This window comes from Balaenoptera musculus, chromosome 10, assembly GCF_009873245.2.
Source record: "Balaenoptera musculus isolate JJ_BM4_2016_0621 chromosome 10, mBalMus1.pri.v3, whole genome shotgun sequence".
Classification (NCBI taxonomy): Eukaryota; Metazoa; Chordata; class Mammalia; order Artiodactyla; family Balaenopteridae; genus Balaenoptera; species Balaenoptera musculus.
This window is the reverse complement of record NC_045794.1, coordinates 99,380,672-99,394,459: the sequence shown is the minus strand read 5'-3', so window position 1 is coordinate 99,394,459 and position 13,788 is coordinate 99,380,672. Positions and strand designations below refer to the sequence as shown.

General features: G+C 54.9%; 1 protein-coding gene across 1 annotated transcript in view; it reads right to left on the bottom strand.

Moving 5' to 3' along the window:
- PARVB (parvin beta) overlaps positions 1-13,788 on the bottom strand; it is a 114,662-nt gene that overhangs the window by 22,347 nt on the left and 78,527 nt on the right. The window contains exons 5-8 of the mRNA XM_036866436.1: positions 9,372-9,512; positions 7,547-7,662; positions 4,341-4,399; positions 1,507-1,526 (exon numbers count right to left, since the gene is read on the bottom strand). Of these exons, the coding sequence (XP_036722331.1) occupies positions 1,507-1,526; positions 4,341-4,399; positions 7,547-7,662; positions 9,372-9,512 (336 nt within the window). The remainder of the gene's footprint in view (positions 1-1,506; positions 1,527-4,340; positions 4,400-7,546; positions 7,663-9,371; positions 9,513-13,788) is intronic.

Genomic DNA, 13,788 nt, shown 5'->3' with positions numbered 1-13,788 from the left:
CTCCCCGAGCCCCCCAAACCTCAGACCAGGCCCATGCCGCCCACGGAAGTGAAAACACACAGAAAACGAAGCAACACTTAAAGATGCTCCAAGGGCCCCGCTCAAGTCAACTCTGGGCCTCGACAGGCCCATGGGCTCTGAGCCCCTCCGTGCAGAAAGGACAGGGAAGCGACGGAAGGGTGCTCTGCGCCCCCCTCCCAACGGGCCCCCACCCAGACGCAGGGCAGGGCCAGGCCGCCCACGTCGCCCACTCTGTGCGCCCCATGCCGCCCTGAGAGCTACCCTCCCCACCCTGTCTGCGCCCTCAGCAACTGGACACAGGAGGGTTCCTTTCCTCTCCCTTTTTAAATGTTTTTTAATAATAGACATTAAAAAGAACTGAATTGCTACTTTAAAAAAATAGTGAAGACTGAATTTGCCCAGCACGGCTCAAGAACTACTTAAGAAAGCTTAAGGACATGTAATTGCTGCATTTTCTCTGGTTCAAGACCTTTGAGAACTAAAGAGCCGCATCCCCTCTTTGTACACGAGGGGCAGCGGTGCCATCCGTCCCCATCATCGCCATGAGGTCACAGAGGCCCCGTGGCCAAGCCCGTGGGTGCCTCTGGGGTGCACCCCTCACCCCGAGGCCCCCGCAGCTAGGGACCAGCTCCGGCTGGCAGGCTCACAAGGCACGGGGGGAAACTTCTGTTTGGTTTCCACTTTTCCTTCTAACAGCCGCGCTCCCCTCTCTGCTCCCTGGAGAACACGGTATCTGGGGGGGTTGAGGGCTTCTTGTTTTGAAATATTCCCCAAAGCGGTGAGCCTGGCTCAGGCTGCTTCTTGCTGCAGCCAAAAGCTTGGGGCTTCCCATCCCTAAGGGCCTATACACTGCCACAAGCTGCCCCTTTATTTGCCATCCCTCGCTGAGATGAAGATGGGGTCGTGGGTCTTTAACAGGGCAGGGAACAGTTCTTTGGGAACAGCAAGAGTTTATTATTACTAACAGTAACAGTAATAGAGAAACTAACACGAATAGAGAGAGAGTCGGGCCCTGGGCCAAAGAGAGTGAACATTTATTGTCTCACAAAATCCTCTCAACAACCCCGAGGTCCCATCTCACAGATGGGGAACAGAGAGGTGAAGGAGCAGGCCAAAGGTCACCCAGCTGGGACCAGAGCCAAGGCTGCCTGACTCTAAGGTCTGTTAAGCTGGAGATTTTAAGGTGGAAAACTATATACGAAAATACATCCCATAAGGAAGCTCCCTCCGGCTAGCTGACTATGCTCTATATTCACTGGGACATCGCCGCCCTCCTTTTTCCCCTGGTTCACTCGCTCCACCGTACTTTGCTTATCCCCGCCCAGGCTCCCATAGCTCTGAGAAGCAAACCACATGCCAAAACGCACCCAGGGCCCTGCTGCCCCTGTGTGACTGCGTGAACCCCGGGGGCTTCCTGGGGCAGCCCCGCAGTGCCTGGCGACCTCAGACTCCCCATCCCCTCTCCCCAACCCCTGGGTTACTTACCAAACCGACCCATCATCATCCTGCAAACAAGAACAGAGAGAACCATCAGACGGGTTGCTCAGAATCCCGTTTAATAAGCAGCACGGTAGAAGGCGGTGGAGGTGACCGGCAAGTCGGAGAGCCCTACTGCCCAGTCGAAGGGTTGTTTATGTAAATGTAAGTCACATTTTGATAAATTCTCTCCCGCTCTAATTACAAACGAGAGGGGCTTATGTGGATCCTAAATGTTTGCACAAGACCCGCGGCAAATTGCCATCATTATTTAAACCACTCCTTTAATGCCATCTGGGGGACTGTTTAATCACGGGAGTGGTTAACGCAGAGAGCATTTTAGCAGAAAATGGGTCTTCTAGCACCGTGAGTTTAAACCTTGAGTTTAAACTTTAAAATACAAGGGTGCAGATTACCCAGAGGTCACATTTCTGGGAGTGAGCACGATGTACTTCCAGGGAATCACAAAACTAAAGGATGCTGGAGAACCACAGGCTGGGCCCTGATTCCAGGTGAGAGCTGAAACCACGAAGGACAGGCGGCTGGTTCCTCCTTGAGGATCTGAGATCATGAATGCCCGGCTCCCCTCTGTGTACTAGCGTCCTGAGAGGCAAAGAGACCTTTGCTTGATCCCCAAATCCCTCTAGACTCAAGTTCTTTGCCTCCATATTATTTAACAAATAGTCTCTCGAGCACCTACTATGTGCAGGCCACAGAGATACAGAAATAAACACCACATGGCCCTGCCCGCACGACGCCTGATGGTGAGAGAGACTCATGAGCCCACATTTCCACACAGCCCGCGTGCACCAGAAATGTGACATACAGCAGATGCTATAGGAACTAAAAGGAAGGCAGCCACTCCTGCTTGGCAAACAGGGAGGGCTTCCTGGAGGAGGTGACCCATAGGACAGAGCAAACCTGGAGCCTGGGAGACCAGGCAGGAGGCTGGTCAGCCTCTGCTGGAAACCTCTCTCCACTCTGACTTCGGGGTGCTCCCCTGCCCCCGAAATTTCCTGAGGGTCACACGGCACTTCCCACAAGGCCCCTGGGCTGGGTTTCACATTTCTACAGACACAACCTCTCTTGACAGCTAGACCGCCAGCCCTCAAGGAGGGGAACTGCGTCCTCTCAGCCTCTGGGCGTCCAAGCAGGCCCTGTGGGTGCCGGGTGCTGCTGTGAATCGTTGAGGCCACGCTCCGAGGGGCCGGCTCTGGTGACAGAGCTCATACTGTCCCCCGCCGCCCTCTCAGGGCTCCCTCAACCTCTGCGAGACCGGGAAAGCCAAGCACAGCCTCTTCCCATCGCTGCACACCCCCCAACATGCCCCCCACCACGGGCCTGGCCGTTGCCCCCTTCGGTGGGCCATCTGCCTTCCCCCTCCCATCCAGGGTGACCACTGACTTGCTCTGACCCACAGAAGGTGGGGACACAGCATGCGGGGTTCCAGGGACCTGCAGCTGCCCTCTCACTCTCTGGGGACCCTGAGGGCACCGGGGAGGAAGCCCAGATCTGTAAGGACGAGAGACACAGGGAGGGACATTGGCCCCCACCGGCCAGCACCACCCACCAGACTGCTGACCCCCTGTCAGCAAATAAAATGACCGTTGTTTTAAGCCCCTTGGGTTGGGTGGTTTGTCACACAGTGATGGATAACTAAGATGCCAGCCCACCCGACTCTCCCACGCCGCCCTCCTCCCGCTCCTGAACGGGCCGAGCGGGCTGCCCGAGGCCCCCCGTGCCAGGCTCAGCATCACGTCTCCAACCCCCTCCCGTGGGCCTGGAACAGATGTGCACACACGTCAGGCCGCACGCCAGGCCGCACGTCTCTCCCATCTACCTGACAGCTCCCACACCAGGAGCGGTTTCCTGTGTCAGCTCGCTTTTTGAAAGACCATACATGAATTCATGACACAGTAATTAATCACTCCGTGAACTGAGCAGGTGGGTGACCTGAGACGATCAATTTTTAATGCTCTGTTTCATCTGAAACAGGTTTAGTCGGGAGGCACAAAGGCGCTGAATTTTAAGGATACCTCACAGGGTATGCCTCCTAAAAACCACACGCAAAGTAGAGCCATTTGATTTGCTATTTTCAACAGATCTGAAGCCTTTTAGACTTCTTAAAAATTGCCCTCTGGCCTCCTCTAAGAGGCAAGGGATGGCTCAGGACTATCTCAAAGGAAGATTCTAGTTTAGAGGCATGGCTCCCTCCCTCTGACGGGGCTAAGACAGACGGTTAAATAAATCAGGACAACAGGTCCCTTGGAACATTCTAAACACCTCTCCCCCATCCCCTCTCTCAACATTCTTAAAGCTCACCTTCCAAAATAAGGAATGGCAGTCCAAAGTCTTTGGAGAATAACTTAGTTCCAACATTAAAAACTTTGAAGTGTTTAGCATACCTACCATATGAATGTTCACTGTTTTAAATTTCCCCTCATCCTTTTCTTCCTTATAAGAGATTTTGAATGTGCTCAGTTATATTTTTCTTTGTTTATTATTCCCTGTCTCTTTCCAGAAAAGATTTCAGGCAGCGTAAATAAGTTCCAATTCCTATGTCACACATATTTGCTCATTTTTCTATTTGGGAAGAAATAAAAGATCTAGAATTTCTCATTTAAATACCAAACCAAACTGCTATTTTGCCCTTCCTCAGCAAAACAAAAACACAAAAACAAAACAAACTTTGAAGAAAGTGCACGGAGGATAGAAAGCTAGGGTGGACGCTTGCAATAAAATCCCATCTCAAGGTCAAGGGACATGGAGGGGAGAACGGCCCCCCGTGTGCGCGGGTCCCCGGCTGGAGCAGGGCCTGAGGGCAGAGCAGCGGGTCCACTTACTCGGTGGTCGTGGTCAGCTCCTCCGTGACGTGGTTGGAGTGCAGCAGGCCTTCCCGCTTCTGAAAACCCCAAAATGAACAAAGAAATCAACACCTGGGCAGACAGACGGAGCAGAAGGGCAGCTGAGGCCGTGTACAGATGGCCCTGGGGCCGGGAGACCAGCTCGGGGACAAAAGAGAACCAAACAAAGGTTCGGCACCACACCCGAGCTATGCTCGGGGGGGTGGACTGCAGGGGACCACACGGGTGACCCTCTGGTGGCTGGAACCTGCCCCAGCCCCCCAGTCCCTGCTCTCCTGCTCTCTGAGAGCTGGCAGCTGTGGGAGGTCTCAGGAGAAACATCCCCGCTCCCAAAGTACTCGACGCCCTGCAGCTGGGAAAGGCGAAGAGCATGAAGGGACATACGTAACACGAGGGAGGCATCGGATGAAATAACACACGTGCACTGGGTTGAACAGGTTCCCCCCGGAAGTCACGTCCATTCAGAACCTCAGAATGGGACCTCATTTGGCAATAGGGTCTTCCCACATGTAATGAGTTTAGATAAGGTCCTAACGGACTAGGGTGGGTCCTCTCCAATGACTGGTGTCCTTAGAAGAAGAGAAAATAGAGACATAGGAACATGGACCAGAGGGAAGAGGCCACGTGACGATGAAGGCAGAGACCGGAGGGATGTGTCCACAAGCCCAGGACAGCCGAGGGTGCCAGCAGCCGGCAGAAGCTGGAAGAGGGAAGGAAGGACCCTCCTCTAGAGCCTGCGGAGGGACCCTGTCGATTCCCTGATTCGGACTTCAGGCCTCTATTATGTGAGAGGACAAACATCTGTTGTTTTAAGCCACCCGGTTTGTGGGATTTTGTTACAGCAGCCCTAGGACACTAACACGGTGTGTGACACACCCGTCCCGGAGCCCGGTAGGTACGGAGAGGCAACGATGGCGGGGGAGAGGAAGGAGGCGGTGGTGGTGTGCCCCGGACCTCAGGGTGGAGCGCGGCAGCCTGCTAACCCAACCGCCACCGTGAGCCCCTACTTGAATGCCTCAAGGGACGGGGAGCTCACTACCTGATGGGCAGCCCACCTGGATGCCTCCCGAGATCCAAGATCCCCAAGCTTTCCGGAGCTCGGCCTCCCAGGGAACGCTCACCACTGGTTCTAGTGAAGGAAGGGTAGCCAGGCGTCGGGGGCCGTCAGCTTTCCCACGGCCTCACCCTGGCTGACTCTCAGGAGCACCCACGGGGGACAGTGGCGGGAGAGGCCCAGAGACATTCGATCCACTTATCCACACATCAGATGTGCATCAGGCACCCACTAGATACCGGGCCCAGGGCTGGGTATGGGGCAGACGAGGCTGAATATTTTAAATTTATTTATTTATTTTTGGCTGCGTTGGGTCTTCGTTGCTGCGTGCGGGCTTTCTCTAGTTGCGGCGCGCGGGCTTCTCATTGCGGTGGCTTCTCTCGTTGTGGAGCACTGGCTCTAGGCGCTCGGGCTTCAGTAGTTGTGGCACGTGGACTCAGTAGTTATGGCTCGCGGGCTCTAGAGCGCAGGCTCAGTAGTTGTGGTGCACGGGCTTAGTTGGTCCGCGGCATGTGGGATCTTCCCAGACCAGGGATCGAACCCGTGCCCCCTGAATTGGCAGGTGGATTCTTAACCACTGTGCCACCAGGGAAGTCCCAAGGCTGAGTATTTTAAAAGTCTGTAGTAGAATCTCAATTTTTTGAGGAAAGCATTGCAGCTCAGGAAAATCAAGTGGTTTCCCAAGGCCACACTGCCAGGTAGCAAACGCGACCCTTCCCTCACTCCGTCCCTCCACGAACTGACACACTTCTTACATCTCCCCATCTCAACTGGATAACCAGGCGTGGAGGGACAGGCCAGGGGCAGCTCTAAGACCTGAGACCAGCCAGACCCTGGGGGCCTCCCCTCCCCGCTTCATCCCACTCTGGGAGTGGCCCAAAGAGTCCTCCTGTGACCTTGGTCAAGGAAGGAAGCTCCAGTGAGTGTTTGCCCGGGCAAGTAGGACGTTCTGCAAACCCCAAAGATTTTCTTGGACCAAAGTGCAGGCCTGAAAGGCAATACCCCGATTACTGAGCTCCAGAGTGTTCCCAGGGCCCAGAGTCTGACGTACGTGGGTTTGGGAACCATATTCTCATGTGTCCTTGGGAAGCCTTTCCCGGCCGACCGTCCTGAGTCCAAGACGAGGGTGGCAGGAATGGTCCCCTGTCCCTGACACCACCACCGACCACAAACACTCCCCTTTAGGAGGCAAACGGGGCCAAACGGCAGGTAACCCTCGCCTGATGCCAGAAAGGAACATTCCTGCCCATCAGGTCGGGGCCAAGCTCCCGGGGTAAACGGAGGGGTCAGACGGCTTCGGAAAACACAGGATCAGCCAGAGCCTTGCAGACCGCAGAGACCACGGGACTGATAAGTTTAAAACCCAGAGGAGAGTGTGGAGCTGGACATGTCCAGGAACAGAAACAAGAGAGGCATCCACGGTCCGAGGGTAACCTCAACGCTCTGGCAGAAGCAGCTGATCCTTCAGGACCCGAGCACACTTTCCTCATCCAGTGTCCCCGGTAACCAGGGCGAGGGGACCAGGGACACAGTAAGTGCTTAATACACGTGTACTGGACGAGACTGCACACACAAAGCCAAGGCAGGATCTGTGCCCCTGAACGCAGGGGAAATCGACAAGAAAGGTGTCTCCACCTCCGTCAGAAAGACCCTGGCTCCCAGTTACATTTTTCCAAGTGGAGCAAGAGAATCGACCCTCAAAGACATGACGGGGGATGATGGATGTAACTGGGAGGGAACAGACAGAGGCTGTGATTGGGGTATTGGGGTATCTGTTTCATTCCGCTGGTCTCAGCCCTCTCCAGTGAGTAATAAGCTCATTCAACAGGCCTGAACTCTGGCTACTTGGCTTTGCAGGGAAATGAATGCTCTCTTCCAAAATGTGGAAAAGTAAACCTCCACGTACTCATGCCTTTGCATCTGCCTCTCTTCAAATCAATGCCATTGTTCCTGCGCCATCATTTACTCTGAAGCCAGAGTAAGGCATACATTTCGTCAAGAGGAAAAAAGAGAAAGAAGGTAGCCTCTTAAGGGGAAAAAGAAGAAAGCAGGCAAACTAGAGGAGGAACGAGTGCCGGAGCCTCTGGGGCAGAGCCGCGGGCAAACCGACCGCCGGGCTGGCGATACTTACCCGTACGACCACCACTTGCACGGAGACGTGTTCGGGAAGGCGGATCGGGGCCCGGAAGTGCATGGCCAGGGCCACGAGGAGGTGGAGGGTGGCCACCAGGTTCTTCCCGTGAATCGCTAGTCGGGGAGGGAGGAAGGGGGCTCCTTTAGATCATGAGACAGGAACCCCGAGCCCACGTCCAAAAGGCGGTGAAACCAACAAGGACCTACTGTATAGCATGGGGAACTATACTCAGTATTTTGTAATAACCTATAAGGAAAAAGAACCTGAAAAAATATATATATATATGTATAACTGAATCACTTTGCTGTACACCTGAAACTAACACAACATTGTAAATCAACTATACTTGAATTTAAAAAGAAAAAGAAGGGGGCGGGAGGGGGGAGGCAATAAAGATGCTGAGTGAACATGAGACCTCAGAGGAAAACCACGGGCAGAACCACAGGCCATGGAAAAACGGAGAAAAGTTGATGAGCAGCCTGTGTGAATTTAGTTCTGGCTTCTAATATTTTCTTTCCTGTTGACCTCAGGTGACTTATGCAACCACTTTCAAAAGCATGTTGTTTGTAAAAGGAATGAATTGGGTGGTGAGGAGAGGGGATGAGCTGGAACATACAGTCAGCACAAAAGAAGGGAAAAGATCGGGAAAAACAGGTCAGCTGGGCACTTACCCACCACAACAATGTGCATTATTATCTCGGGTGCTTAAAAGTTCTCCCTCTAGGCAATCAACCGTCTACACAGGGAAGGCTATGCAGGGCAAACGGTGCTTGGGGGTGTTAGACGTGCCTCCTGCCCCACCCAGGGCCCTGGTTGCCATCCCCGGCCACTAGCTCTTCTCCAGGACGTGGACGGTGATCATCATGCCGTCCAGGGCTTTACTGACTCCCCTCCCCTAGCCCTGCAACCCAGGAGGTGGGCCTGGGTCTGTCCTAGGTCTCGATGCCAAGAAGCCAGGGGTGAACCTGACTGCAGCCTTGGTCTCACCCAAGAACAGGGGCCCTTGGCGGCAGGGAGAACATCTCAGCCGCTCCTGGCTGCCCTGCCGTGGGGACGGTGCTGGGGAAGGGCAGCAGGACAAAGCCCTTTCCAGCCTGTCCTGGTCAGTGCCTCACTTTTCTGGGTTTACGTCCTGCCTGGAAGTACCGTGATGCCACGTATTCCTAACGCCAGTGCTCTCTGAGCCATACACCGGGGGCCGGCCTGAATCACCTTCTGAGGACGCACCTCGGTGAGTCACCAGTAGCACAGCTCACTGGGTGTTGGTGCCATTGGTATCCGGGGTGGAGGGTCTTTCCAAGAACCCCACAGAGCTTCTTCTGTCTTATAACCCACGTCCCCACCCTTCCGCTGGAAGTCTCTCTTGATCCAGAAACGGCGCCTCTCCGCCCTGAAGCTTGGGGAAACCAGAGCACTGCGGGCGTGACCAAGTCCCTTACTGACACACTTCTCCTCTCCTGGCTCCCTCCCTCAGGGCAGGCGTGTGACCGGATTGGATACACGCGCTACCAAACGTAAAACGGATGGCTAGTGGCAAGCGGCCGCATGGCACAGGGAGATCAGCCCATCCCGCCCAGAGGGGTGGGATGCGGGGTGGGAGGGAGACACAAGAGGGAGAGGGTACGGGGATATACGTATGCGTACGGCTGATTTCCTTTGTTGTACAGCGGAAACTAACACACCACTGTAAAGCAATTATACTCCAATAAAGATGTCAAAAAAAAAAACAACCCACAAGGCCAGACAGGAAGACGAACGACAGGGCAGGAAGCTCAGAGGCCGGGCCCCCCGCTCCCCCTCCCCCATCCTGGCGGCCACTCACAATCCACGGTCCACGGGAGCGCCCGGCCGTGGGGCCGCAGCAGCTCCTGCACCGCCTCGAGCACCGTCTGCAGCTTCTGCTTCTGCCCTATCTCGGACTGGGTCACCTCGGCCACGTTCAGCTTGCAGTCTGCCAGTTTTTCTGCAACAAGAAGGACAAGGGCAAAAGGCAGAGTGTCAGGAAGAGCTGGAGGGGCTCCGGGCCGCCTGGTCAGCCGGCTGCATTGAGGTCTCCCCATCCTCTGTGGGGCTGCAAAGTGGAGCCGATCATCACCAACAGCGGGGACAGCCAGGAGGCTGAGCCACGGAACTCTGAACTTTCAAGTCACTCCTCTTCCTTAGAAAACCACTCCAGGGGGCTTCCCTGGTGGCGCAGTAGTTGAGAATCCGCCTGCCAATGCAGGGGACACGGGTTCGAGCCCTGGTCCGGGAAGATCCCACATGCCGCGGAGCAACTAAGCCCATGCACCACAACTACTGAGCCTGTGCTCTACAGCACGCGAGCCACAACTACTGAGCCCACGTGCCACAACTACTGAAGCCCGTGCGCCTAGAGCCTGTGCTCCACAACAAGAGAAGCCACTGCAATGAGAAGCCCACACATTGCAACAAAGAGTAGCCCCTGCTCACCGCAACTACAAAAAGCCTGCATGCAGCAACAAAGACCCAACGCAGCCAAAAATAAATAAAAAATTTTTTTTAAAAAAGAAAATCACTCCAGGATGAAAGGGGGGCGGGAAGTTCAAGGATTAAAGTGTGGGCATCCCACCCAGGAACAGCGTATGCACAGAGAATGAACAAGATGATTCAAGGTGCAGCTGGGAGGTAAGGAGGTGACCTGCGGGGAAGGGACCTCTAGAGGTGAGGAGGTTGGGCCAGTGGGTTCCAAAGGGAAGAGAACTTTGGTGAGAAAACAGAACGGGCCTCAGGGGTTGCCTCAGCCTCCCGGCGCTCGTCCGCTCCCAATTCTTCTTTCTCTAACAGCTGGACCCCACGGTAAGAAGGATTATGAGATATTCAGAGACCTGCGACAATTTTCTCACCCAGAGTGAGCAGGGAGCAATCTGGAGGAGCCGACGAGCACGGTCACATCTGCTCAAGATTCAGTTACTGAAGCTGAACCCCAGCCCCAGCCTGTGCGCCTTCACTCCCCGCCCGAGCGGAGCAGGAGGGACGCCTCACCCCACACCCGCTAAGGGGCAGGCGAGGAAGGCTCCCCAGGCGTCCCGCCTATTCATTCATTCCAAGACTCGGGGTTCCCCGATCCATCTCCTCTGCACAACAACAGAAGCCACGTCGCAGGACATGGCGAGATCAGGACCCGGGAGGGTGAGGACAAAGTGCTGGGCACGGAGCCTGACGCCCTGCGAGCCTTTGGCACAGAGCTGCTGCCAGCGGCACTGATGGGAAGGAGGTGGAAGGGCAGTTGAGTCCGGGCTGGGCACAAGTAGGGCTTCCGTTTGGCAGGCGGTCCCCAGCAAAGCTCTGTGTAAGGCGTTTTCTCCGGAGGCCCCTACCCCTTCAACACTGTCTCCCCCCACCCCCTCCCCTCCCTCGATAAGAAGAACAAGCAGTTTCGATATCCCCCCTTCAGGATCCTCTCATTACACAAAAATATCGGCTGGGCTCAGGGTACTCCAGTCAGTCACTCATTCATTCGCTTACAAAACAGTTACTGAGCACCTACTGTGCGCCAGGCACTGTCCTAGGACCAGACGCAGCACAGACACGAGAGACGGAGCTCTAGTGGGGAGTCAGGCACACCTGAAGAACCTCAGCTTGGGAGGCAGGGAGCGCTCGCGGCAAAACAAAGCAGCTCAACAGAGGATGGAAACGATTCCTGTTTATGCGTTTTGATTTCCCTCCATCTGTATCTAATAGGTCTTAGCTGAATAATCCACAGCTGTCTGCCCATGTGAACCCCCCTGAAAATACACAGCAGGCCCCCAGGTGCTCAAAAGCCAGGCACAGGATGGAGCAGGGGCCCCTGGGGAAGGAAGGAGGGTTGCAGAGAGCCAGGTGGTCCTAGAGCCTTGCCCGCTGGGAGAGACGGAGAGCCCGGCACATCTCTGCTGTCCCTGCCGCCAGCCAAACCTGGTCGCCATGACACCGGGGGGAGGAGGAGTCGTTGATGGAGAAGGGAAGGAAACGGTATCAGCCTGCTGTAGCTGCCGTAACAAAGTACCGCAAGGTGGGTGGCTTAAACGGTGGAAATTTGCTTTCTCACAGTCCTGGACGTTAGAAGTCCAAGATCAAGGTGTAAGCAGAGTTGGTCTCCCCTGAGGCCTCTCTCCTAGGCTTGTAGACATCCTCACCTGGTCTTCCCTCTGTGTGTGTCTGCATCCTAGTCTCCTCTTTTTTTTTGGCTGCGTTGGGTCTTCGTTGCTGCGCGCGGGCTTTCTCTAGTTGTAGTGAGTGGGGGCTACTCTTCGTTGTGGTGTGCAGGCTTCTCACTGCGGTGGCTTCTCTTGTTGTGGAGCACGGGCTCCAGGCGCTTGGGCTTCAGTGGTTGTCGCACGTGGGCTTCGTAGTTGTGGCTCGCAGGCTCTAGAGCGCAGGCTCAGTCGTTGTGGCGCACGGGCTTAGTTGCTCCGCAGCATGTGGGATCTTCCCGGACCAGGGCTCGAACCCATGTCCCCTGCATTGGCAGGCAGAGTCTTAACCACTGCGCCACCAGGGAAGCCCTCCTCTTCTTATAAGGGCACCAATCTGACAGGTTGAGGGCCCACCCCGACTTCATTTTAACTTTAAAGACTCTGTCTCCAAATAAAGTCACATCCCGAGGTCTTACGAATTCTGGGGGAGGATGCAACTCAGCCGATAACAGAAACCAAGGAGGCTGGCTGTGCCTGGGTGCCGCCTGCGGCTGCGTCTCAGGTAACTCCCCCGGGTGGGAGAGAACGAGGTCCTTGGCCGCCCTCATCACCAGCATCACTCTGCCCGCTGATGGGGCTGCAGGGGCAGCTCAGGGTTTTGGCGTGGCCAGGACCCCTGTCTTCCCAGCATGCAAAGAGACAGAGGAAGATGGGGCGGATTCTCAGCGGTGGCTGGAAAACGTGAGTGATGGCCGAATGCGGGGCTGTGAACACTTACTACACAAGGAAGGGCTTGCCTTTCACAAGGAGAAGCGTGTGCCATGAGTCAGAAGCAGGACAACAGCCAGCCCGGGAGCTGCCTCAATGCTCCAGCGTGGGCGTTGTCACTGCCCACAGGTGGCTCACCTGGACAACACTGCAAATGCAGGAGAGTCACACCCCCTGAAACTTGCCCTGGCAGAGGGTCTGGCAGCTGCCCCCGGAATCCGCTCTTAAGGAGAGGGGCACATCTGGGGGCCTACTGGTGACTCACAGCTGGCCAAACCCAGAGGTCTGTGCTCTGTCCTCATCACCCTCACTCCTGCCTTCTCCTCATCCTCTATCCCTCCTGAATGCAGTGCTCCCCCAGCTCCTCCTCCCTCCTGGCTGGACCCTCCAGACGCCTGTGCTGGCCCTTCCTCTGACCACTGACCACCCCCCCGGGCCCAGTCCCCAGACCTCTTCTCTCTACAGATGCACAGAAGTCAGCTTTGGCCTGGCATTCAGCCAAAATCTCCTACTTCGTTTTAGCTTCTGCCTTTGAAAAGTAAAGAGCTGAATGCCTCCATCAGTATCATTTCTGGCAGCCCTGGGCCCTAGGATCACGTGATCACGTAGGTTACTAATGCATCTCATCAGTGTAACAGCATCATTAATACGACCAGGCAAGACCTTGTGATGTTCTGTTAATATCTGGATATTCTCTTCCATTGTTCTCTTCTTCAAACAAAGTGGTATGTCAAAGCACTTGACACACAAGAGACTTCAGAATTGCCTATCTAGGAGTACTTATGCAAGATATTCAAACAGGATGGAACTGCAACCACTTCACAATAAAAAGGCTGCCTGAGCCAAAGTCAGCCTCTTGTTAGACCTCACAGATAACAAAACGGACGTAGCAGGACTCAATGACAACCACAGCCACTGCAGAGCAAGTACCGCATCTGCTGGGGCCAACTGAAGAGGGGACCAAAAGGATGTGCCTTGAGCAGGCAAGGCTTTCTTACAGGGTACCTGCTCTAAGATGCCCCTGACACTCTACTCCAGAGAGGGCACTGGCATCATTTATAGGCGTCTAAGGCTGAGATGCAGATGCACATCCAGAGCCGGTCCTGTGATCCTGAGAGACAGACTTCCACGACCACATCGCTAGATCTAAGGTTTAGGGATGCAAGTTTTTCAAGTGACTGGGTGAGTGAAGCCACAGCTGCATGCAACAAGAATCAGAAATAAAAGTGTAAGTGAGCACAACACTCTTTTTTTTTTTAATAGATTTGTTTTATTTATTTATTTTTGGCTGCGTTGGGTCTTCGTTTTTGCACGCAGGCTTTTCTCTAGTTGTGG